The sequence below is a fragment of the Rattus rattus genome, chromosome 12, assembly GCF_011064425.1.
Source record: "Rattus rattus isolate New Zealand chromosome 12, Rrattus_CSIRO_v1, whole genome shotgun sequence".
Classification (NCBI taxonomy): domain Eukaryota; kingdom Metazoa; phylum Chordata; class Mammalia; order Rodentia; family Muridae; genus Rattus; species Rattus rattus.
The window spans coordinates 73,813,469-73,838,390 of NC_046165.1; the positions used below are offsets into that span (position 1 = coordinate 73,813,469).

A 24,922-nucleotide genomic window follows, 5' to 3' on the forward strand; every position below is an offset into this window, starting at 1 on the left:
ATGGGCCTGGGCCACTCCAAGACTCACCCTCGAGTGATCAAAGTCACACCTTTACAAAGCCAAGAAGCGAAGACACCCTCAACTTGCCCTGTGTTCTTTGCATTGAATCGGAACCTGGAAGAAAAAAGTTCATACTCATTCACGAGACTGCAGGAGCAAAATCAAACTCTAGAACAGCTACCACCTCTTCGAGAAACCTGGTACGGAAGACTCCCTGCAGGTATGGCAAAACCAAACATGAGAGCTGCATGTCTGGGACTTGGGAGGGCTGTGGTACATTTACATGACTGTCTCCATGATCTCTGGAAATCTAGATTATTGAAATGTAGGAGAATATTTTTCACTGAGGACTGATTGCTTGTCAGGTGAATGTCTTCTGTTAAATTTAATGCTTGTATCAATTCTGGATAAAGTGCTTTTCACCCTTCTGTATAAGGGAACACCGTCTGGTTTCACCTGAGTCTGTGGTGATTTCAATGCCTATGCCCACTTCCTTGTGCAGTCACAGAGAATGTTGACAATCGCAAAGGCCACAGAAATTACAAGGCCACATGTGCTAAATGGTGGCAGTAGTGCTCCAGTTGGAGTCTAAATTTAAGCGGTTGTCTCCATGGGGACTTAATGCATGAGGCTTTATAGTTTTGAGAGTAGGAGTGTAGGAGTAGCCCTCTCCAATGGGAATTGTGAAACCAACCCAAACAGAATCGATTTATTACACGAGAGACAGTGGGTGAGTCACCCTTTCTTAACCCCATGTTCTTCATGGTCATCACAGAACTAAGAAACTTTTTCCTACACTGATGGGGAAGCTCTGGGCCTAAAGTGGCTGCAAGTTGTTCTTGGATATTGATTATGATGTGTAAAAATGTCTCCTGGTGACCATAAAGATAATTAAAACAGATACGCTGACTTGGGATGAGAAATCCATGTTTACATGTGTTATCTGGTTACATATTCCATACATTTGTGTCATCTTTTATCTTCTTCACATTCCGTATCAGTAACACAAATGGACTCTTCTTCCCTTTATTTGGGGAAGGGGGGAGGATTTCATGCTATTGAACTTGTGAGCTGGAGTTAGAGCTCAGAGATAGAGCACTTCGCCTAGTACATGTGAGACCCTGGATTTCATTTCCAGTACAGAGGGAGATGTCTTAAGACTAATCGGTAAGTTTCTATTTTCCAGGCTAAATTCTGTGTTTGAGTAATACCTGTGACCAGTACATAGTTAACTTTGCATTTTTTTGCCAGCCCGGGGTGATACAGAAAGAATAAATCAGACTAAAATGTTGTCACCTGCATTCGTGCAGGAGCCCTGCTCTGTGTGTCTCCTCTCTGCATCCAACCAGTGAGTTAGGCGTGTGTAATTGAAAGATGCAAACTGTGTAGATAGTCACCCTGGATGCCTAACTTGACAATAAATTAATGGTTTATTATTGCCCCTCCCCGCAATCTTTCAAGTATCCAGGGCCGTGTATCTAGACATCCCACTGAAACATGAAGAAACGAGTATTATCAAAAGGCATCCACCCCGAAGAATTCAAGTAAGATGAATTTAAAAGTCTTCTTAAGGAATGTCTTTAATAACTTACACCCCTTTTCATCCGTAATCATAGAAGAACCTTAAATGCCTTGTTAATGAGATGCAGTTACAAAGAATATTGACGGTTGCAAAGGCCATAGTATTAGAATTTCCTTTAGCAGTGATGTCACTTCTGAGGCTCATAACCCCCTCCCCAAAAGGATGTGAACAAGGAAATAGACAGAGATTTAAAGGACCCAAATGTAGCACTTGGTTGGCTGAACATTTGAAAATGGCAATTACTACAACTATTTAAGTCAAATACTACACAGGCCTCTGGTACTTCTACCCTTCAGTGTAAATGTCTCCATCTCCCCTTAGTCCCATCCTTTAATCATCCTAGATGTTGTAAGCAGTTGTTGAAGTTAGGGACTCTAGAGCCAGATATTGTCGTGCATCACCTTAACCCTAGCCCTTGGGAAGCAGGTGCAAGCAGATCTCTGTAAGTTCGAGGCCAGCCAGGGCTACATCATGACTGACTGAAAGAGAGGGGATAGGGGAATAAGGGACATCAGAGAAAGAATTTTTAATGCATCCACCTTGATTTAAAATTATTCCCTTTAGAGAAGTATAAATTCCAATAGGACAGCTCATCCTAAAAAGAGAAAGAGATCAGAGTGGGTCCTTGGAAAAGAGTGTCATGGGGTTGGGGATTTAGCTCAGTGGTAGAGTGCTTGCCTAGGAAGCGCAAGGCCCTGGGTTCGGTCCCCAGCTCCGGAAAAAAAAAAAAAAAAGAGGAAAAGAGTGTCAGGCAACAGAAGCTATGGGGTTCTCTGTGAGCAGAACAAAGGAAGTAGTCAAACCCTTGCCTGCCACATTCAGCCAGATGCCCAGACTGGTTCCAGGGGTTAATGGAGTTCTTTGTTGAGGACGGTTGTCTCAGTCGGTTCTTACGGACTTGTCTTCTTTGAAAACTCAAAATTACTATGAAGTGATTATTACCTTTAGTTCCAAAAGAGCATTTCTTCCAGAAATTTTAGAAAGTGCAAAGATAATGTTTAGTTCAAGAAAAGTAAATGGTAAATGTAATTTATCAACGTCTAATTTAAAAATATGAGTGTGTTTCTAGCTTAGCTGAGGATCCTAAAGCCGACTTTATTCCTAAACTAAGTATGTCCTCTCAAGGGAGTATTTAATACATGTCCCTATGAGTCCCTGACACTGGCTAACTCAAACAGAAGAAATATATTCATATGGTACTCTCTAGACCACAGAATAATTTTAATATTTACCAATCCTAAATAGGATAAGGTTAGGTTTTGATTCCCCTAAATTCAAAAAGAGGACATGGATATTTCAGAGTCTGACACTGTACCCGCAAATTAGCAAAGCACCTTAAGATCAAAGAATCAAGACACATGGGGGTTGGGGATTTAGCTCAGTGGTAGAGCACTTACCTAGCAAGCACAAGGCCCTGGGTTCGGTCCCCAGCTCCGAAAAGAAAGAAAGAAAGAAAAAAAACAAAAAGAATCAAGACACATTATCTGAGCACAAAGACTACGCTTTCTTTACTCAGTGTTACGTATTCAGCCACTGACAATACGTGCCACACAAAAGTTTAGTAGTGAAGGAAGGAAGGACAAGAGGCTTGTCATCAGGAAAGGGAAACATGCCAAGTGTACAAAGATATCAATGTGCTTAGTTATAAGAATATTGGGACTTTTGTTGAACCCAAGAGCCGGAAGACATTAGACTTAGCAAAGTTCTGAGAGGCAAACTTCTATATAGCTCGCCTAAGTTCTATACTACAAACGTGCTTTCATTTCCCCCCAAAGATCAGTGTTTTCTGTGCCTCGCGGCCACCCTAAACTTAAATTTTATTATATCCAATCGAATGGACACAGTTGCCTGACCGTGGCTGGGATTCCACATTCCTGTGGAGGAGAGATCTGATTGGCTCAGCTTTACTAATGGTTCTAGCTCTGACCCAATGAATTGGGAGCAGAAGACACGCTCGTGCTGTAACGATGTGGGCAGAGGAGACGCCCCGCAGGCTCTGGAGTCAGCTCCCAGATAAAAGGGAAATCACCAGGAGCTTGGCAGACGCTCCTAAAGATATCATCTATAATTATCTTCACAAATGAGGCTCGGCACATTTTTTTTTCACCACAAATGGGTTTTTGAGAGAATAATAAATGCTGGGTTCCCATGACATGCTAATTAATAGCCTGGTCTCTGCCAAAGAAAATTCTAAAAGTATTTTTAATTATTAAACCAAACCTAATTGCATCCTAAATAATTCGAGTTGGGTATTTGGCAATTTCCACTTCCTGAACATCTCTACTCCTAAAGGAGCACCTCTTCCTGGAGGTGAGAACTAAGCTTCTATGCTTAGGGGCTCTTAATCACTAAGGCCTCTCCTCCCCGCCCCACACACATCCATGTTGATCAGCAGCCCCCTCTGGCCCGCCCATCTTCTCAGTCTAACAGAAATGTCCTCCTACTAACTTCCTCGCCACCCCCGACCCAGTTTGACTCAGGTAGTCTAGCTGGATAATTCTTTGCCTTCCAGAAAATTTTTTTTCAAATTTCAGCATCCCTATAAGGCTCACCCTGAACAACCTGTTAACCACTGCAACCCCCATCCCAGCAGCCCTGATTCCCTCAGACCTTCTTTCTCGTGCCTTCCCACCCCACCCAACCCCCCTACACCAAGCTACAGATACTGTCCTTGAGGTTCCCTAATTCTAACATGTGAATTGAAAGTGGTACAAAATCCAGTTTTATCTGAACTCTGACGTTACCACAGGAGAAAATTTCCCGATCTCGAGCGATGGTTTGCAGCCAAAAAGCAGAAACGCTGAAAATACTGTGTAAAATCACCTTCAGTTATGCCTAGCCAACTGTGCCTAGCAAACACGTGAAACAAACTGTGTCTAGTCTTGGGTCCCATTCCCAAGATGTCTCATTATATACATGCAAATATTTGGAAAGCAAAAATAAAATCCCAAATTGGAAACACCACTGGTCCCAAGAAATTCAAGCAAGGGATACTGAACATATATAATATACAGAGTAGGATTTGGTACACGCTGGCACCAAAGTCTCAAGGAAATGAGAGTCACACTGAAATTACAGGAGTTCCAGGAATTTTTCCTTTGCAACCCTCCTTGCACAGAAGTCTGGCCAAGAGAATAGTCAAAGACAGTGCAGAAAGGATTAGAGGTGGCTGACAGGTAACCAGCTCCAGGCTAAGGCAAAGCGAGAGATTTCTAGAACCTGAAAGGATAAAGTCAGGGAGAGGAAGGTGCATTGAGGGTAAGAGTGACCTTCCACTGAGAGACATGGGCACCCCATGCTTCCTTGTGATGAACCAGAAGCCCAAATACCTAACCTCGTCATCATCTCCTCAGTGGGTACACCTAATAGGAAGCCAGAGGCAAGGAAGCTGCTGCATGGGTACAGGCAGAACTGCTGGCAAGTGGGTAGGTGGGTCTGGTGAGTCCAAGGAGAGCCACCTGGCACCGTGCCACTCAAGTTCAGGCATTTCTTTTAGGCTTACTGCTGAGTGTTCAATTTTATCGGTTCTGTCCCCATCTATTAAAACAACCGCATACAAGAAATTGAAGAAGATCTCAGAAGATGGAAAGATCTCCCATGCTCATGGATTGGCAGGATTAATATAGTAAAAAATGGCCATTTTACCAAAAGCGATCTACAGATTCAATGCAATCCCCATCAAAATTCCAACCCAAGTCTTCGTACAGTTAGACAGAACAATTTGCAAATTCATCTGGAATAACAAAAAACCCAGGATAGCTAAAACTATCCTCAACAATAAAAGGACTTCCGGGGGAATCACTATCCCTGAACTAAAGTAGTATTACAGAGCAATAGTGATAAAAACTGCATGGTATTGGTACAGAGACAGACAGATAGACCAGTGGAATAGAACTGAAGACCCAGAAATGAACCACACACCTATGGTCACTTGATTTTTGACAAAGGAGCCAAAACCATCCAATGGAAAAAAGATAGCATTTTCAGCAAATGGTGCTGGTTCAACTGGAGGTCAACATGTAGAAGAATGCAGATCGATCCATGCTTATCACCCTGTACAAAGCTTAAGTCCAAGTGGATCAAGGACCTCCACATCAAACCAGATACACTCAAACTAATAGAAGAAAAAGTGGAGAAGCATCTCGAACACATGGGCACTGGAGAAAATTTCCTGAACAAAACATCAATGGCTTATGCTCTAAGATCAAGAATCGACAAATGGGATCCCATAAAACTTCAAAGCTTCTGTAAGGCAAAGGACACTGTGGTTAGGACAAAACGGCAACCAACAGATTGGGAAAAGATCTTTACCAACCCTACAACTGATAGAGGGCTTATATCCAAAATATACAAAGAACTCAAGAAGTTAGACCGCAGGGAGACAAATAACCCTATTAAAAAAATGGGGTTCAGAGCTAAACAAAGAATTCACAGCTGAGGAATGCCGAATGGCTGAGAAACACATAAAGAAGTGTTCAACATCGGGCTGGAGAGATGGCTCAGCGGTTAAGAGCACCCGACTGCTCTTCCAGAGGTCCTGAGTTCAATTCCCAGCAACCACATGGTGGCTCGCAACCATCTGTAAAGAGATCTGATGCCCTCTTCTGGTGTATCTGAAGACAGCTACAGTGTACTTATATATAATAAATGAATAAATCTTTATAAAAAAAAAAGAGTAGGATGTGGGCTAGAGAGATGGCTCAGAGGTTAAGAGCACTGACTGCTCTCCCAGAGGTCCTGAGTTCAAATCCCAGCAACCACATGGTGGCTCACAACCATCTGTAATGGGATTCGATGCCCTCTTCTGGTGTATCTGAAGACAGCTACAGTGTACTTATATATAATAAGTAAATAAATAAATTTTTTAAAAAGGAAGAAAAAAAAAGAAATGTTCAACATCTTTAGTCATAAGGGAAATTCAAATCAAAACAACCCTGAGATTCCACCTCACACCAGTAAGAATGGCTAAGATCAAAAACTCAGGTGACAGCAGATGCTGGCAAGGATGTGGAGAAAGAGAAACACTCCTCCATTGTTGGTGGGATTGCAGACTGGTACAACCATTCTGGAAATCAGTCTGGAGGTTCCTCAGAAAATTGGATATTGAACTACCTGAGGACCCAGCTCTATCTCTCTTGGGCATATACCCAAAAGATGCCCCAACATATAACAAAGACACATGCTCCACTATGTTAATATCAGCCTTATTTATAATAGCCAGAAGCTGGAAAGAACCCAGATGACTTACAACAGAGGAATGTATACAGAAAATGTGGTACATCTACACAATGGAATATTACTCAGCTATCAAAAACAATGACTTGATGAAATTCATAGGCAAATGGATGAAACTGGAAAATACCATCCTGAGTGAGGTAACCCAATCACAGAAAAACACACATGGTATGCACTCATTGATAAGTTGATATTAGCCCAAATGCTCGAATTACCCTAGATGCACAGAACACATGAAACTCAAGAAGGATGACCAAAATGCAAATGCTTCACTCCTTCTTTAAAAGGGGAACAAGAATACCCTTGGGAGGGAATAGGGAAGCAAAGTGTAGAACAGAGGCAGAAGGAACACCCATTCAGAGCCAGCCCCAAATGTAGCCCATACATATATAGCCACCAAACTAGATAAGATGGATGAAGCAAAGAAGTGCAGGCTGACAGGAACCGGATGTAGATCTCTCCTGAGAGACACAGCCAGAATACAGCAAATACATAGGCAAACGCCAGCAGCAAACCACTGAACTGAGAACGGGACCCCCGTTGAAGGAATCAGAGAAAGGACTGAAAGAGACTGAAGGGTCTCGAGACCCCATATGAACAACAGTGCCAACCAACCAGAACTTCCAGGGACTAAGCCACTACCCAAAGACTATACATGGACTGACCCTGGGCTCCAACCTCATAGGTAGCATTGAATATCCTAGTAAGAGCACCAGTGTAAGGGGAAGCCCTGGGTCCTGCCAAGACTGAACCCCAGTGAATGTGATTGTTGGGGGGAGGGCAGTAATGGGTGGATGATAGGGAGGGGAACACCCATATAGAAGGGGAGAGGAAGGGGTTAGGGGGATATTGGCCCAGAAACCGTGAAAGGGAATAACAATCAAAATGTAAATAAAAAATACCCAAGTTAATAAAGATGGAGAAAAGAAAGAGAAAAAAAAACTGCATACACGCATACACAGGGATATGTCCACCCACCCAGAAATAAATAATCCCATAGGTTTCCTGTTCTCTAGTTAATACAATGGGGAGTTTATAATGCTGAGCTATGCCTGCATTTCTGGCATAAACCCAAATTGGTCATGAGATAAGTACATGCATACATTGCTGAACTGAATTTCCTAAGACTCAGTGTATCTGCTCTAGTGAGGGAGATGGATCTACACTTTTCCAACACAGTTTTAGATCAGCCTTGCCATCAAGATTGAATTAGTCTTGTTAAAAATGAGATTTCTCGTCCTTCTTTTCCGAGACATTTGTTATAACACAGAATTGCTCTAGTCCCCTAACGCTTAGCAAAAACCATTTTAGACTTTTGGACTTTTAAGGCAAGTGATAATTTTTCCTACTAGCTTAATTTAAAGGTCTGGGTTGGTTTGAGTATCTTATTCTTTCTGAGTGTTTCTTAGAAATTATCCGTTTACCAATTCTGAGTCCATTGGCTATAGAGTCTTAACCTTTTGCTATGTCTTGTGAAATGAATCTTCCAGCTTTCAGGTTGAAGTATGTGTTTAGTGTGTGTGTGTGTGTGTGTGTGTGTGTGTGTGTGTGTGTGTGTGTGTGATAGTGTGAGTGTGTGTATGTGTTTATGGTGTGTGTGTGTTTATGGTGTGTGTGTGTATATGTGTGTGTGTGGTGTGTGTGTGTGCATGAGTGTGTGTGAGTGTTTATGTGTATGTATGGTGTGTGTGTGTGCATGAGTGTGTGTGTGAGTGTGTATGTGTGTGTGTGTGGTGTGTGTGTGTGAGAGTGTGAGTGTGTGTGTAGGGTGTGTGTAGGTATGGTGTGTGTGTGTGTATGTGGTGTGTGTGTGTGTGTGTGTGGTGTGGGTGTATATGGTGTGTGTGTGTGTGAGTGTGTATGTGTGTGTATGTATGGGTGGTGTGTGTGTGGTGTGTATGTGTGTGTGTATTATGGTGTGTGTATGTATGCTGTGTGTGTGTGTGGTGTGTATGTGTGTGTGTATGTATGGTGTGTGTGTTTGACTGTGTGTGTATGGTGTGCGTGTGTGTGTATGGTGTGTATATTTGAGTGTGTATGTGTGTGTGAGTGTGTATGTGTGTGTGTATGGTGTGTGTGTGTATGTGTATGGTGTGTGTGTGTATGTGTGTGTATGGTGTGTGTGTGTGTGTGTGTGTGCGTGTGCGTGTGCACGAGCATTGGTTAGAAGCCGATGTCCTCTATCTTCTTTAATCGTCCTCTACTTTATTTGCTGACACAGAGTCTCTTCCTGAACCTGCAGTTCACCAATTCGGAGTTCAGCCCACTTATCCTGGGCATCCCGTTTCCAACTCCCGCGTAGTAGGTCTCACACCTTCATGGTGAGCATTTTATCTGCTGAGCCATCCATCCATCCCCAGATACGTTTATTTCACTTTTCAGTACTGGGCAATGAACCCATGGCATCTTTCATGTTAAAACAACACACTTTGCTACTCAGTCCCACTTCAGGCCCGCAGCTTTCATAGTGAGCAGCCTGGGTGGAGGATTCAGCCTTGATTTCCGATTGTGAGCCTGGGTCTTCTATGGCGTTTTCCGATGCCCTTTTTTGAGTATAAACAACTCAGAGCCATCGCCTGGCCTCAGTGTCTTATGCACTGGCTTCCCACAGATATTTGCATTTCTGTTCTGTTTTCTGATCTAGGGAAATATCTTGTGCTGAAGCCAAATCATGTCGTGTAAACTTCCCCCGCCCCCCTTGGTTTTCGTGGATAGTTCCTAAGAGCAAAGAACTGCATCTCAAAGACTCGATCGGAAATTCTTCTTGGGCTTTAAGTTGTCTCCATGATCATCTACATAAAGCTGGCATAGTGTCCCTTTCTCTACTTCCCAGAGTCTTAAAAGACACGTTAAGTCGCTGCACCAGACAAATGCTACATTTTCTTGAAGTCGCACTGGCCCACCTTCCTCGTCTCTCGGTCCTCGGCCAATGATTATCACCAAGGGCAGAGGTGGGAGGTGTTTGGCTGACTCAATCCTCCAGTCCCAAAGCCCTAGCACATACTCCAGCTGATGATCTTGGTCGTGTGTTGAAGAGCCAAGTAATTCAGAAATTTTTAGGCAAATATATTTCTTAGTATTAAAAAATGAAAAAGTACCACCACTACCGTTTCCCTAAACAACTCCTCCCGGTGTGATGAAGAGAAAACCTCCTTCCTCCGTAGGGAAAGGGACGTGTGTGTGGAACCAGGATTCTGAAGCAATGTCACTGGGCTGGCATATTTACAGCAAGCCGCTTTGCCCAACTGTTTTCTCCGTGTGGCTTCCTAGATCGAGTTCTTGGCAGGTGGACGCCTGTTTGTACTGCCACTTGCTGCCACCTAGTGGCTTGGCAAAGGAAACGTGTGGTTCTTCCGGTTCCTTTTCCAGAGAGTAGATAGATGCCTAGAGAGTTCTTAACAATAGCTATATGGTTTAACCTTGATCAGAAACGTGAGCCTAAATAGAAGGCTGAGGACAAAGGAAAGGGCCTGTTGCGGCTTAGGCAATCGTACTAGAATCACACCGGAAGCCTTGCCCAGAGGTTAGTTTTTAAATGACCCAGATACCTTGGCTTCTTCCGACTCAGTGCTCACACTGCTCACACCATACACACATCTACTCCGACGCAGTTCCTTCAGTCACAAGGGGCAACGTGGGATCACTCCACACTCCAACCTTTAAAGACATCCTCAGCGTCTCTGGGGGAGTTCTGAGCTCTACTCCCGAGATACACCCCAGCCTGAGGAATCTCCAGCCTCAGTGAAGGGCCTCGCTTTGTTTTGAAATGCAAGTGCATCCTGAGGATCAAGCTTCCAGGAGGCAAACAGTGAGGTGAAGAATGTACTTGAGACTGGGTACACATCGGAGCGCGAGTCCTAGCAATGCCCCTTTCCACTTGGGCAAACCTGGACAGATCACTAGCCTTTCTGAAATGGGACCCTTATCATTTATACATGAGGTCCACCAGAGGATGACATACGGTGGTACATTGCCTCATGAACATGGTATGAGATGATGTCTACACGGCCATTCAGCCTCGTGAATGCACACATCCCAAAGACTCACCCATGTGGAGGAGACACAAACCTTTCTGTTCTCCCATTAGCCAAGCCCCTGACTGTCATCGATTCCCACAGGTGTCTGGAGGGTTCCCGCCCCCTTAGTCTCTCCCTCCAGCATTCCGACCCAATCAACTGCTATATCCTGAGCTAGCATCCTTATGCCCCGAAATGCTAAGAGTGAGGAGAACAAGCAAGCTTCTCTTGGTCACCTCTCCTTGCTTCTTTGCTGAGTTAAGCTACAAGGTCCTCATGGGAATTGTGTCTCAGAGTCACCAGTGTTTATGACTGAGGTGGCTGAGGATGCTTCTCTGGTGAGACCAAGGCAGACGACAGTCCTTGCCGCAGATGGAGATTTCCTGGATGTGAAGAGCTCAGCTCTGTCTCCCTGAGTGAATAAACTCTGCGACACCCTCTGCATGTCAACGTGAGGAGACAGGCTTTGTCTTCCACTTTGTAGAGCCCAGATTCTTCTGTGGTGAAGGAAGGCTGGGCAGTAGGCTAGGGTGATGGCTCAGTGGGTAAAGTGCTTGCTCTGCAAGGATAAGGACCGGACTTTAGATACCCAACACCCCAAAAAACTAAAAAGCCAAGTCTGAACGAATTCAATTATGGCACATCTGTAAAGCCAGCAGACTGGCCAGCCATCTAGTGAAAAAGTTACAAGCTCAGTGAGAGACCCTGTCTCAAAAGCAAAAAGCAGTGAGGTTAAGAGCTATAGAACAATACCTTGGTCGCTACAGGTACACATATTGATGGGTGTACCTGTATAAGCATGCATGCACATGCATGCGGGCGAGGGCGCGCGCGCGCGCGCACGCACACACACACACACACACACATACACACGGAGGGGAAGCGGAGGGGTGATTTACACCCATGGATATACACCTACTCAGTTTCAGTGATCCTTTTAAGTTCCAATAAATGTCTTCCATAAAGCCTACTCCCTGGTAGGAACAAATGACCCTACCATTTGTTAACGCTTTGTATTTTCTCTTAAGTGTGCCTTGTCACCCACGATTCCTGAAGGAGGCTCCCAGAGACCTTCATCAGGACTGGGACAGCACTGGGTGGTTAAGGGAAGATCGGGTGTGTCTCCAGTTTCTTTCATCGCTAAGAGCCCAGCTATTTGGTGACTTTGAACATGGTACCTCCATACAAAGGGGAAAGCGCTCAACTCCCTGACCAGGATTTTAATTAATAACTCACTGGAAGCAATGAGCTAGAACAATAAAGAACCCGGTAGGTCAGAAAGCGCTTCTCACAGGTGACAGCGGGGACACTGTGGGTATGACCTTCCCTGCGCATGCGCAGGAGTACGTGCCGCTTCTACGCAGTGATCAGGTAGTTTACTGTACCTGCTTTTGTGTTTCATCGTCTCGTGGCATGAGGGATGCTGAATACTCTAAATTTTGGACTTCTAGAAGCTTGAACCCATTGACCTGCCGCAAGCAATTTCCTCTGAAAGGCTTCTGTGCCAGCAAAAAGCCAGTACAAAGCCCAGTCCAAAGGTGAGCATGGGGCAGTTGCAGACTCGGGGGGAAGTGGGTGAGAGTGGGGGAGTCGCTCTTTTCAAGTTTCCCCTTCACACAGGAGTTCAAAGCCAAAGCAGACTGTTCAGTCCTTTGCGGGTAGAATGTTTGAAGCATCAGCGCTTGCCTATGCCTGCTTCCAACTGGCAAGTGCTCTCCACTCTCGGGTGAGGCCAGGCTCTGTCTGCTTTGTGGCAGACAGAGAAAAGGGAATCTTAGAACTGATGGTTCTAGACGTTTTCATCTGTGCTGGGGGGGAAGTGAGCACAGCTCTTCCCTTCACTCCTCCTGAGTTTAAAACACTCCTTCAGACTCCAGCTTATCCAGAAGTTGTTCCTGACTTCCGTGCCACCAACCCTCATCAAAACGAAATCCCAGGGGAGGTCTTCGGTTAGCTTCGCCCTGCCGAGCCAAAATGAAAGCTGTTCGTAGGGGTCCTTTTCAAACCCTGTCCTGACTCGTTCTGGAGCCAGGCAGACACTGACGCGGGGTGGTAAGAGACACCCAGGTACTGCAGGTCCTCAAGCTCACGCTTAGGGTGCTGGCAGTTGTGACAGCCTCCCTAAGTTTCTGCACCGGCCAACACAGGACAGCACAAAGGGTTGTCACCAGCTCTGTCCTTCACCACTGCTTGCCCTCGATAACCACTATGCCACTGAATGTCATGACAAACTAAGGGGAGAGCACCAGACTTATCAGTAGTCATCTCAAAGCCTCCCTTAACTGCCGTGCTCCCTGCGCTTATATTCAAATAGGAATAGGAAACAAATAGGAATAGGAAAACAAACTGTAGAGAAATAAGTTCCCCTGAACCACTTGGGGGTGCTCCTCTCATGCCACAGCCGGCTAATCAATGGTAGAAGACACGGGAAGAGAAAGGAAGGTCTCATCAAATCCGGACACTTCTCTAGAGAGATTATTAAAAGTATCTGTTGGGGGGGGGGTGTGCAGTGTTAAAGTGAGAATATCAAAATGAAATTGTCAAAACCTTGCATTCCAGGAGAACCTTTAAAACACTATTAGAGACCCAGCAGATTGGCACTTCATTCACGGACAGCTATACAAAGGACTTGTCAGGGACACACGCCGGTATAGCTTTATCATGACAGGAGATCACTATGGATTACAAAGGATTAAGATCTCCTGCTCCTAGAAGGATTGAAGGCTGGGGATTGCAGAAGTCAGCAACAATGACCCCCCAAACTAATAAACATGTCATCTTTCACAGCAGGAAAATGAGAAAATTCAACTTCCCCTGGTCACTTCTGGGAAAAGACAGTATTTACATAAGATGAAAATGCTGGAGATAAACCATAAAAGACAAGAGGTAACGAGAAGAGGGTCGCTTTACCAACTATGGGGGGCATGCATCACCACTGCCCCCCAAGTCCAGTCTGCGCTCAGCCCTGGAGCCCAAGTGGCCACTGCCTGAGCTGGAGGAAACAGGAAGACGATCTTTGCTCCCAGCCCTGATCCCTTTGGGTGTTTTTTTAACATTTATTTTCTTAGGTTGTGGGGGCAGAGGGCACACCCATGTGCCACAGTGAATGCCCGGGGATCAGAAGTCCACTTTTTGTAGTAGATTTTATTTTTTTCCATCGTAAGGGTTCTAGGTGTCAAACTCAGATTGTCAAACTTGGCAGCAAGCTCCCTCAGTCACTACGCCATCTCACTGGTCCCTGGAGTGTCCCTTTTTCTTTGTCTCTTCATTTTGTTTTTTTTTTTTTTTTTTTTTTAACTTGAATATTTCTTATATACATTTGAGTATTATTCCCTTTCCGGTTTCGGGCAAACATCCCCCCCCCTCCCCTTCCTTATGGGTGTTCCCTCCCGACCCTCCCCCATTGCCGCCCCCCCAACAGTCTAGTTCACTGGGGTTCAGTATTAGCAGGACCCAGGGCTTCCCCTTCCACTGGTGCTCTTACTAGGATATTCATTGCTATTCATTTTGTTTTTGACCGAAGGTTTCATTATGTAGTCCTGGCTGGCCTGGAACTCACCCTGTAGGCCAAGATGGCCTCCTGCCTCCTCATTGTTGGGATTAAAGATATGCATCACAAAGTCAAACTTACAGGGGTTTTTTGTTTGTTTGTTTTGTTTTGTTTTTTAATAAACAAGCTGTCCTTTGACCTTCCAGTTGCAGTCAGAAATTAGGGTAGATTCATAATACTCGTTTCTTGATTTACTTAGAGAAAAGAAGTCGGTCTTTCTTCTGGTACACAGGCCTCTTCCTGTAATCCGTGCCACAGAATTTTCCTTAGAGAGACACTTGGCGCTGGGCATGCTTGCTCCCCGTGCTTGCGAAGCTATGCAGGAGCATTGTCACAAGGTCTAGGCCAGCCTGGGTTACCTAGAAAGTTTTGGGACAGCCTGCGCTATGGAGTGAAACCCTGTTTCCTTTTCTGCTGCTCTAAGAGAATACCAAAATGTGTTAATTAAAAAAGATAATGAAGATACTGCTCGCCATGCTAGAGGTGGAAAAGGCTAAGACTGAGACACTGGCAGTTGATAAGAGGCGGCAGGAGCAGGGGACACAGAAGGTGACAGGGTTCTGGAGAGTGAGGGGTTAGGAGCAAGAAAGAGCAAGCCAAGGCAGCCAAGTTACCTTTATAGCTCTTTCAGGGGGAACTAACCCCCTCCTATGACAATAGTTTCACTCTATCCTGAAGGTGAGCTGTCTCTTTTTGTTGTTGTTGTTTTGTTGTTTTTTTTTTTTTTGTTTTTTTTTTAAGAGGAAGCCTGCTCTTTTTTTTTTAAAGATTTATTTATTTTTTTTTTTTTTATATAAGTACACTTCAGATACACCATAAGAGGGCATCTGATCCCATTACAGATGGCTGTCAGCCATCATGTGGTTGCTGGGAATTGAACTCAGGACCTCTGGAAGAGCAGTCGGTGCTCTTAACCACTGAGCCATCTCTCCAGTCCGAGCCATCTCTTAAAGGTCCACCTACAAATTAGCATGAAGCTTGGGGTGGAGATAGGTTTCCAACGTCTGAATTTAGGAAGACACGCTGGACCGCTTTCTCTAGTAAAGCTTTGCAATGCCCCACCCTTAACCCCCCTCTCTAAGGAAGCACCTTGTGGTTGTGTCCTCTGCAGTTCCATACACCTCACCTACAGACAGAGGCGAACAGGCTTCCTCATTCCATTGGCCGTGCCTCTGTGAGACAGTGAGCATGCGCACCTCTCTCCCAATGAGTCGGAGAATACCGTTCCCACCCCACGCGGTGGGAAGAAAAGCACTCTGCTGTGTCCAAGGGTGCCCCGGGCTGTGAGCTGTCCACTTTGGATGTTGCTGAGATGCTAATCTGTCCTGGGGAAGACTGTTTGGGGGAGCATTAACCACTTCTACCTGATCATTTCAGGCCCAGATGGAGTTGAGGAGGAGTCTTCTGAGTAAAGCGATGCGTGATATGCAAAAGCTGAAGGATCACGATGGCAATAAAATCACCCAGAGCAAGGCAAGGAGCGACGGCTATGAGGTTCTCATCATACCGCCTGATGAAAACCTATACGGAGACCCAGACCTAGGTGAGCCATTTTGTTTTAAGACAGATTTTCATGTAGCCCAGGCTAGGTTCGCTATGTAGTCAAAGATGACCTTGATCTTCTGATCCTCCTGCCCCCACCTCCCCAGCACTGTAGTGCACCACTCTTCCCTGGCTTTGTTGATGCCATGCTGGGTATTGAACCTAGGGCTTGATACGTGGCAGGCAAATTGTCTGCCAGCCTAGCTACATCACTGGCTCCCTAGTTTTGTTTTGAGACTCAAGGTACACCCCCACCCCCACCCCCGCCCCCAGCCTCCGTATTTTGCGAACTGAGATTGTAGCATGTTTTAAACGTCATCAAATAAGCGTCCATGATGTACAGGGGAAGAAGACTCAAACCTTCCATGATCCAGCCACCGACTGGCTACCTACCTATGTAACTCCTACAGTTCTCCCGGCCAACTCCACACTCTAGCCTTGGATTGTGCTGGGCACTCCAACAGCCATAGCTGTCACTATGTGACATTTCAGAGTGAGTGGCATGCTGCACTGTGTTTTGCATCTCTGGGAGGAAAAGACAAAACCCTAAGCTCTTCATAGAGGCTCCTTCCTTCTGTAGTTGCTAAGGGCTTTCTGGGCACTCCTGGGATCCCTAGACAGGCTCATAGAATCATCTTAGTGTGAGAGACCAGAGGCTCTTACAGCTACGTGAAGCTATCTACATACATTCCTCAGACCCTTATCCCTCAAAGCAACGTTGGCCAAGCAGTTCAGCCTTCTCGGGTCCCCGAGAATGTCAACAGTCAATCTCACACCACTGCCTTCTCCACCTGGCTCCCACAGCAGCCACCATCTCTATCGGGGAAGCCCTCATGACCCACGTCACTCAGGCCAGAGCTGTATTCCCAGCCCCACGTTCTGAAGTTCTAGAAGCACTCTGCCCATGCAGAGTAACCCCATATAAAGCAGATCTGACCATACCACTCCCTTGCTTAGAAAGCAATCACCAAGGCTGGAGAGTTAGCTGAATGGCCTTTCTTCCTGAGGACCCAAGTTCGGATCCTAGCCCTCATGTGGGGTGGCTCAGAACTGCCCGAAACTCCAGCTCCAGGGAATCTGATGCCGTTTTCCAGCCTCCTCCAGAACCTGCCCACACATTCCATACAATCACAGGAATACATATTCATAAATAAAAATAAATATTCTTAAAAAAAAAAAAGGCAGTCAGGGGCTGGAGAGATGACTCAGCAGTTATTCTTCCAAAGGTCCTGAGTTCAAATCCCAGCAACCATATGGTGACTCACAATCATCTGTAATGGGATCTGATGCCTTCTTCTGGTGTGTCGGAAGACAGCAGCAGGATACTCACATACATAAGTAAAATCTTTAAAAAAACACACACACAGATCTCTAGGAACTTAAAGATAAAACTTCAACTCCTTAACAGAGGACTTCAAACCATGATCTGGCCACTGGCTACCTTCTGACTGTATCTCCCATGGTTCTCCCAGCCAACTCCACATCTAGCCTTGGATTGTGCTGGGCTCTCCAACAGCCATCCTCCTCTGTAACCTGTCTGCCAGGCTGCCTACCAATTGGAGTGCCCATTAAGTTTTCCCAGTATGTGTTTCCCCAGAAGAGAGCTGCCGGAATCCTGTAACATTCACACACAGAGGTTGCCATGCTGGGGGCAAAGCCCCACATCAGTAGAGCTGACCCTGATGGAACTACAGAAATGCCAAGTGAGCTCTAAGATGCAAAACTCTCCTGCTGAAAGTGACGCTGTCCCCACACCAGAGAGTAAGATTCTTAAGCAGTAAATTAATTAGACAGAAGGCAGAATAAGTGGGGCATTCACTTTTCCCATACCCCAGTTTCAGACAGAGATGGGCTCCGTTGTGGAATAAATAACTTTCGCAACCGGAAAAAAAAAATATTGACTAAACTAAGAAAAAGGTATTCAGCTAAAGTTAAGCATTGCAAGCCATCACCAGAGAACAAGGCTAATTACACTTATATCAGCAGGGGCCAGGGAAAATGTGCCAGGCTTGGAGGGACCCAGGAGGGACTATGGACAAGCGTTTTCCATTGCTTTCCTAAGGCTTTTTAAGAGGCTTCAGTCTGTTCCAGCTGTGATTTGTTGACCCTTCTCTCTCAAAACTAAATCTGTAATCCCAGTCCTTGGCTATCATGAATCCCTTGGACTGCATAGTGAGTTCAGGTTCCAAACTGAACTCCACAGAGAGACCCTATCTCACAAGCACAGCAACCAGCTGGTACTGCGATCTGGCCTTGACACACTCTCTCCTCTAATTCTCACACAACTAGAAGGGAAGAGTTAGCAGTCACGCGTAATGTAACACAGCCAGAATTCAAGATCACATTTTCATGACCTACCCGCTACCACAACCTCCCCCGGATATTAAGCATTCACACCTTTGTCTAGGACAGCCTTGAGAAGTATGCAGGCCTAAAGCTGTGAGCCCTTACCCATCTTCGAAGAGAAGGCCACATTCCCGAGTTCTTGATGGGAGGTGAAGAAGCTCACAGATGCTGGCCTTCATATGCCCCTACCCAGGGCCTTTCTAGGGTGGCAGCAGAAAGGGGAACCCTAGCTGGAGTCAGCTTCTGGACATCTGTCTCAACAAATAGAAACTGAGTCTGCAGCAGAATCCCCCAGGGAGTGGGGACTTTCCCAGCTGCCATCCTCATCCTGGACCAACATCTCTAGGTAGAGGTGGAGGAGGAAGACTCTAGTTCTCCAAATGATTGTGGAGATCAGCCGACCTCAGATGGACTTGATCTCAGAAAGTGCAATCAACCCTTAAAGTCTATAGAACTTTTTTTCTTTGCAATGACTGGGTGTGTATGTGAATATGCCTGATGAAATGCTTCTAGAAACAATAGCTTGCTAGCATGAGGTTAAAAATTCAAGAGGCAGGAGAGATGCTTCAGCAGTTAAGAGCATTGGTTGCTCTTCCAAATGTCTAGAGTTTGGTTCCCAGAAACCACATGGTGGCTCACAACCATCCTTTTTAAATATTTGTTTATTTATTCTATATAAGTACACTGTAGCTGTCTTCAGACACACCAGAAGAGGGCATCAGATCCCATTACAGATGGTTGTGAGCCACCATGTGGTTGCTGGGATTTGAACTCAGGACCTCTGGGAGAGCAGTCAGTGCTCTTAACCACTGAGCCATCTCTCCAGTCCAACCATCCTTAATGGGATCTGATGCCCTCTTCTGCCATGCAGCCATACATGCAATAGAGCAGATAGATAGATACATAGATAGATAGATAATAGATAGATAGATAGATAGATAGATAGATAGATAGACAGACAGACAGACAGACAGACAGACAGATGGATGGATATGTAGGTAGGTGGATACATACATACATATGTATGTATGTACATATGTAGGTAGATAGATAGATAGATAGATAGATAGATAGATAGATAGATAGATAGATAGACAGACAGACAGATAGATATGTAGGTAGGTGGATACATACATACATACATATGTACGTACATACGTAGATAGGTAGATAGATAGATAGACGGACAGACAGACAAATAGATAAATAGACAAGTACTTTGTAAAAACAAAAATTCTAACTGTTCTCATTTAAATTAGATCACAGTTAATTAGGATCCCTGCAGCAACACTGTTGCCTGCTGCTGAAGCTGCTGGACAGGGAAATCTATTACTTACTTTTCTGGTTGTTGTGATGAAACTGCTGACAAGAGTTCTGTGGAAGGAAGAGCTTGCTGGTTCTCAGTTCCAGGATATAGTCCCTTATGGCTGGGGAGACATGATGGCGGGAGAGGCTGGTCACACTGTGTCTGCAGCCAGGAAGCAGGCAGAGATGGATACTGGCCCTCCCCTCCAGCTTGCTCTCTCCTGTCTTTTCTACCCAGTCCGGAACCCAAGCTTATGGGATGGTGCCATGCATATTTAGGGTATGTTAAGAGTCTGTCCAGTCAAGTTGACGATGAAAACTAAATGACACAGGAAGCGGGGTATCACCATGCATTTCTTTGAAGATGGGGAGACTGTGATTCAATAAAGTTTCCCATTCTCTTGCTGCTCCCACTCATGATACACAGCCCTGGAGACAGAAATTTGCAGGTACTGGGATAACAGTGGACAGAGCTAGCATTTGGAAAGCGATTTTAATCACATTACTGTGTTCTTCCTCTACGGACCACAAGAGGTCAGGATTATTCCCATCTGCTTTTTTTTTTTTTTTAAGATTTATTTATTTAACTTATGTAAGTACACTGTACACTGTCATTGTCCTTTTTTTTGAGTATAAAAAGGTATAAACTCTTTTTTTTTTCATCTTTTTTTTTTCTTTTTTTTTTTTCGGAGCTGGGGACTGAACCCAGGGCCTTGCGCTTCTTAGGCAAGCGCTCTACCACTGAGCTAAATCCCCAACCCCTTTTTTCATCTTTTTAACTTGGGTATTTCTTATTTACATTTCGATTGTTATTCCCTTTCCCGGTTTCCTGGCCAATATCCCCCAACCCCTCCCTCTCCCCTTCTCTATGGGTGTTCCCCTCCCCCCATTACCACCCTCCCCCCAACAGTCACATTCACTGGAGTTCAGTCTTGGCAGGAACAAGGGCTTCCCCTTCCACTGGTGCTCTTACTAGGGTATTCATTGCTACCTACGAGGTCAGAGTCCAGGGTCAGTCCATGTACAGTCTTTAGGTAGTGGCTTAGTCCCTGGAAGCTCTGATTGCTTGGCATTGTTGTTCATATGGGGTCCCGAGCCCCTTCAAGCTCTTTCTTCAAGTCCTTTCTCTGATTCCTTCAACGGGGGTCCCGTTCTCAGTTCAGTGGTTTGCTGCTGGCATTCGCCTATGTATTTGCTGTATTCTGGCTGTGTCTCTCAGGAGAGATCTACATCCGGCTCCTGTCGGCCTGCACTTCTTTGCTTCATCCATCTTGTCTAATTGGGTGGCTGTATATGTAAGGGCCACATGTGGGGCAGGCTCTGAATGGCTGTTCCTTCTGCCTCTGTTCTAAACTTTGCCTCCCTATCTCCTCCCAAGGGTATTCTTGTTCCCCTTTTAAAGAGGAGTGAGGCATTCGCATTTTGGTCATCCTTCTTGAGTTTCATGTGTTCTGTGCATCTAGGGTAATTCGAGCATTTGGGCTAATATCGACTTGAAAGGACAGGTCCACAACGAGGTCACAGCCAGATAGTGAGAGATGAAACTTCTCAGGATGCTTCACCCCAGAGGCTGCACACTTGACTACTCTTGCCTCTGGCTCTAACAAAGGTCCCCTCCTACTGATCACACGGGACCTCTCTGACTGTTTCCCCATCTTCTAAAAGTGGTTGACTTCGCTTTCTCCTGGGAGTAGAACGCAGCCAAGCTCACTTACAGCCCTGAGCATTCTGGTAGTTGGGGTCTGACAATGGAGGATCCTCTGTTCCAGCACTCACTGCTTTAATGGTTTATCTACCGTTTCTTGTTTCCCTCCAGAAGGTAAGACGGGAATTTTAGCCTTTTGGGAGACACGAGCTGAGCTTTCTTTTCTGCTGCTTCTTTAAAACAAAGCCACCTTTAAATTGTTTTTATTTATTCGCGTGATAAGTTACACATATTCGTATAAAATAGGTAGCTATGTACAGCATAAAGTGAGCTTCGCTCTTTTTGATGTGCGGTTCTGTGAATTTTACGTTGTTCGTGTGGCCATGTGCTGTCCAGAGGCATGACATGGATTCAGTTGGAGGAAAAGCACAGCTACTGGAATCAAGATCTTCGACTGAGATCCAACAGTGCGCCCTCTCTGGGAGTAGGCCCATCTTACTCTTCCTAGAACAGAGTCTCCTACGGCAGCCTTTCGATCGTAGGTTTTTCTGCATTGCTCTAAGTCTTAAAAGAATATCTAAGTACACGTATTGTTTCGCTTTGGTGACCCTATCTTTATGTGTGTAAAATGGAGATCAATAGTATCAGTCATGTAGGGTTCATGTAAAGTTAATCTCATGTGTATAAAAGGACATATAAGAGCTAGGGAGATGGCTCCACCAGGAAAGTGTTTGTCCCACCAGCTTGAGGACCTGAATTTGGATCTTTAGTACCCATGTAAAATGTCAGGTCATGGCAGTATGCATTTATTATCCCAGGGCTAGAGACGCAGAGATAGGGGGACCCTTGAGGCTTGCTGGCCAACCCACCTAGTCAAGTCAGTGAGCTCTGGGTTCGGTGAGTGGCCCTGTCTCCACAATTCAGGTGGAGAGCCATTGAAGTGACACTTGTCCTGAACCTCCGGCTTCCACATGCACCATATTCTTCACCACCCCCAGTGCACACACAGAAACTGTAAGGTTCAGACAAACATATAAGAGTTTGGATAAAATATAAGAGAAAACGGAATTGATGTCTACATCAGTTACTTGTCTCATTGAAGCAACTTAAGGAAGGAAGGATATATTCTGGATCCCAGTTTCAGTTAATGAAGACCAGTGGGGAAGTATGGCAGCAGGGGTAGGAGACAGCTGCCTACATTTCATCCACAGTCGGGAATCGAGGACAATAAATGCATGTTCTCAGCTCACTCTCTTTTATTTGGTCCAAGGCCCCAGCTTATGGGATGGTACCACATTCAGGGTGGGTCTTCCCACCTCAATTAACTTAGCCCAGACAACCCTCCTGGGCATGCTCAGAGGCGAGGCTGGTCTCTTCAATACTTATTGGAACCCAGCAAGATAACAGCCAACATTAACCATCACAACATCATAGACGGAAACAACTTATCTTTCAGAAAAAGGTCACCCTGAACCTATCATTTCAATGTCACCTTCACAATTCTAAACCTTCTCCATTCCCCCCTATACTATTTAACTACTAAATCTCTAGTTTTTAAATAGATTTGTAGCTTTGTCTTTGAACTACTGTGATGTGTGTGTGTGTGTGTGTAGCAATGATAGATTTTTCTAAACCGCCTTTTATAAAATACATGACGGCCAAGCATTTCTCATGCTTTCTGTTTCCTATACCATCCAAATCACTCCTTATTCCTTTAGTACACATCAGAATACATTTCCTTCCCCTGGGGCTGGTGGGGGAAGGTTAATCCTGGAGTTTTATACACTGGCTTCCACTCTGCACGCCAAAATCCACTTAGGTTTCCAAAGGTCATGATTTTTGTTTTTATTTTTACTGTTTTTAAATCTATAAACCGTACACTATCACACATAAGAATGTTGTGACAACTAGCTCAGATGACCTCAAGCTTCACTGCTTGTTCCCAGGACTGTGTATATTGTACCTTATTAGTGACAAGACTACACTTTTGGGAACCGTTTCCACAGTTCATCACTAGTGAGAAGGATGAGACTGAAGGTGTGAGTCTGTATCACAAACAATCTGAGGCTAGAGTGATCTTGGCCCCAAGAATGCTATGGGACTTAAGCTATCGTTGATAGTACATTAGAACCCACAGCTAACAGCTATTTTCTTCCCACTTCAAAGCTCTACATCCAGTTACAGACGTTCTAGAAAATCTCTGTTCTCAGTGATGTTGCTTGCAGTCCACAGCTCATTTGGAGGACAGAGATAACTAGCACGCTTAAGCTCTCGTGGTTGAAGTAGTTCCCAGGTTGGGGTTGCCATTACTTCCTGTGTCCAAAGTTCCTCTGATTACTCGTTGGTTCCTTCATTTTTTGGTTCTCTTAATGAAAAAAATATGAAAGTGTGTATTGTCAATGGGTGACCCTGAACTCCTGAACCTCCTGCCTCCACCCCCTGAGTTTTAGGAACATGGGCATTTACCACCATCCCATTTTTTATGTGCAGTCCGTGTTGTGCATTCTAATCGAACACTCTACAAACCGAGCTATTACAGAAAAGGTTAATATTTTCCTTCTAATATTCCTTCAAGTAAGTTATTCTATAATAATAAAATCATTTTCAATAATCATTCTTAAGGAGAAATTTTTTTTTTTTTTTCTCGGAGCTGGGGACCAAACCCAGGGCCTTGCACTTCCTAGGCAAGCGCTCTACCACTGAGCTAAATCCCCAACCCCTTTAAGGAGAAATTTTTAAAAAACATACAAACTTTTGCTCTTTTGCAGAAGATGCCCAGGATGAAGAATTCTTGGACTATCTCACAGAGGATGACTATTTTGTCCGGAACACTGGCAAAGTGGAAACATGGCTCCGAGCACAAGAAGCCCAGGGGCGGTTTTTCTGGAACAGTTCCAGCTCTGACTCTGGTGAGCTCGAGAAAGAGGAGAGGAGATCACAAACACTGGTGAGGACCAAGACAGAGAAGATCCCTCTTTATGATGACTTTTACGACAGTGCATAACAAAGCTACCCCAGGGAGTGAGGGCACGGAATGCCTTCGGCTTGTTCTCTTCTATAAAACCATTCATATTTGCATATGGATTACTCTGAGGGATGTGAGGTATTTGGGAATGCAGAGAAGATATCATCCGGAGTCTTGTGGTTTAATAGCCTTGCCATGTATGCTATACTCTTACGCCTTAAAACTGAGGGGCTGAAACAAAAGTCATTTGTTTGTCTCTCTTTTCTGTTGGTAGCTGGGCTCGATGAGGTTGTTCTGTTGGTCTCCTAACATAGCTTATGTAATTGGACATCATATGGCTGCTAAGACTGGACTCACACAGGTCTGAGCAGGGGCACAAGACAACTGGAATCTCTTCACAAAGTCTGTGCAGCAAGGTAGTAAATTTTTCCTTTAAACCAGTCCAGTGTGTCTTACAACAAATATCCCAGCTAGAAGAAGCCAGAGGACACAGATATGACAAGTATGTAGTCATTGAACCCATCCTAAGCCACTTCTACCATTTCCGATCAGTTAATGCAAGTCATAGGCCAAATGCTAGCCAACGAAAAGAATGGGTACCAAAAAAATGTCCATCCTGGAGACTTTTAATAACATCATGCATCTTAAAACTTGACACTGGTTTTTGCCTTTAGAAACATGTAGCTGGGCATGGTGGCACTCGCCTGTAATCCCAGCACTCAGGAGGCAGAGGAAG

The 24,922-nt window shown here is 44.9% G+C and overlaps 1 protein-coding gene across 1 annotated transcript; it reads left to right on the forward strand.

Annotated features, from left to right (window-relative positions):
- Ccdc198 (coiled-coil domain containing 198) lies at window positions 1–24,225 on the forward strand. The gene is made up of 6 exons (XM_032918019.1): window positions 1–220; window positions 1,462–1,544; window positions 12,285–12,371; window positions 13,621–13,719; window positions 15,761–15,938; window positions 23,993–24,225. The coding sequence occupies exons 1-6, from the start codon at window positions 1–3 to the stop codon at window positions 24,223–24,225; spliced, it is 900 nt and encodes a 299-aa protein (XP_032773910.1).
- The last annotated feature ends 697 nt before the right edge of the window (window positions 24,226–24,922 follow it).

Excerpts from the sequence above, each read along its gene's own strand:
- Ccdc198 (XM_032918019.1), top strand. The coding sequence starts at position 1 with ATGGGCCTGGGCCACTCCAAGACTCACCCTCGAGTGATCAAAGTCACA. Across the intron at positions 221-1,461 it reads GTACGGAAGACTCCCTGCAG|TATCCAGGGCCGTGTATCTA; the intron begins GTATGGCAAAAC and ends CAATCTTTCAAG. Across the intron at positions 1,545-12,284 it reads ATCCACCCCGAAGAATTCAA|AAGCTTGAACCCATTGACCT; the intron begins GTAAGATGAATT and ends TTGGACTTCTAG.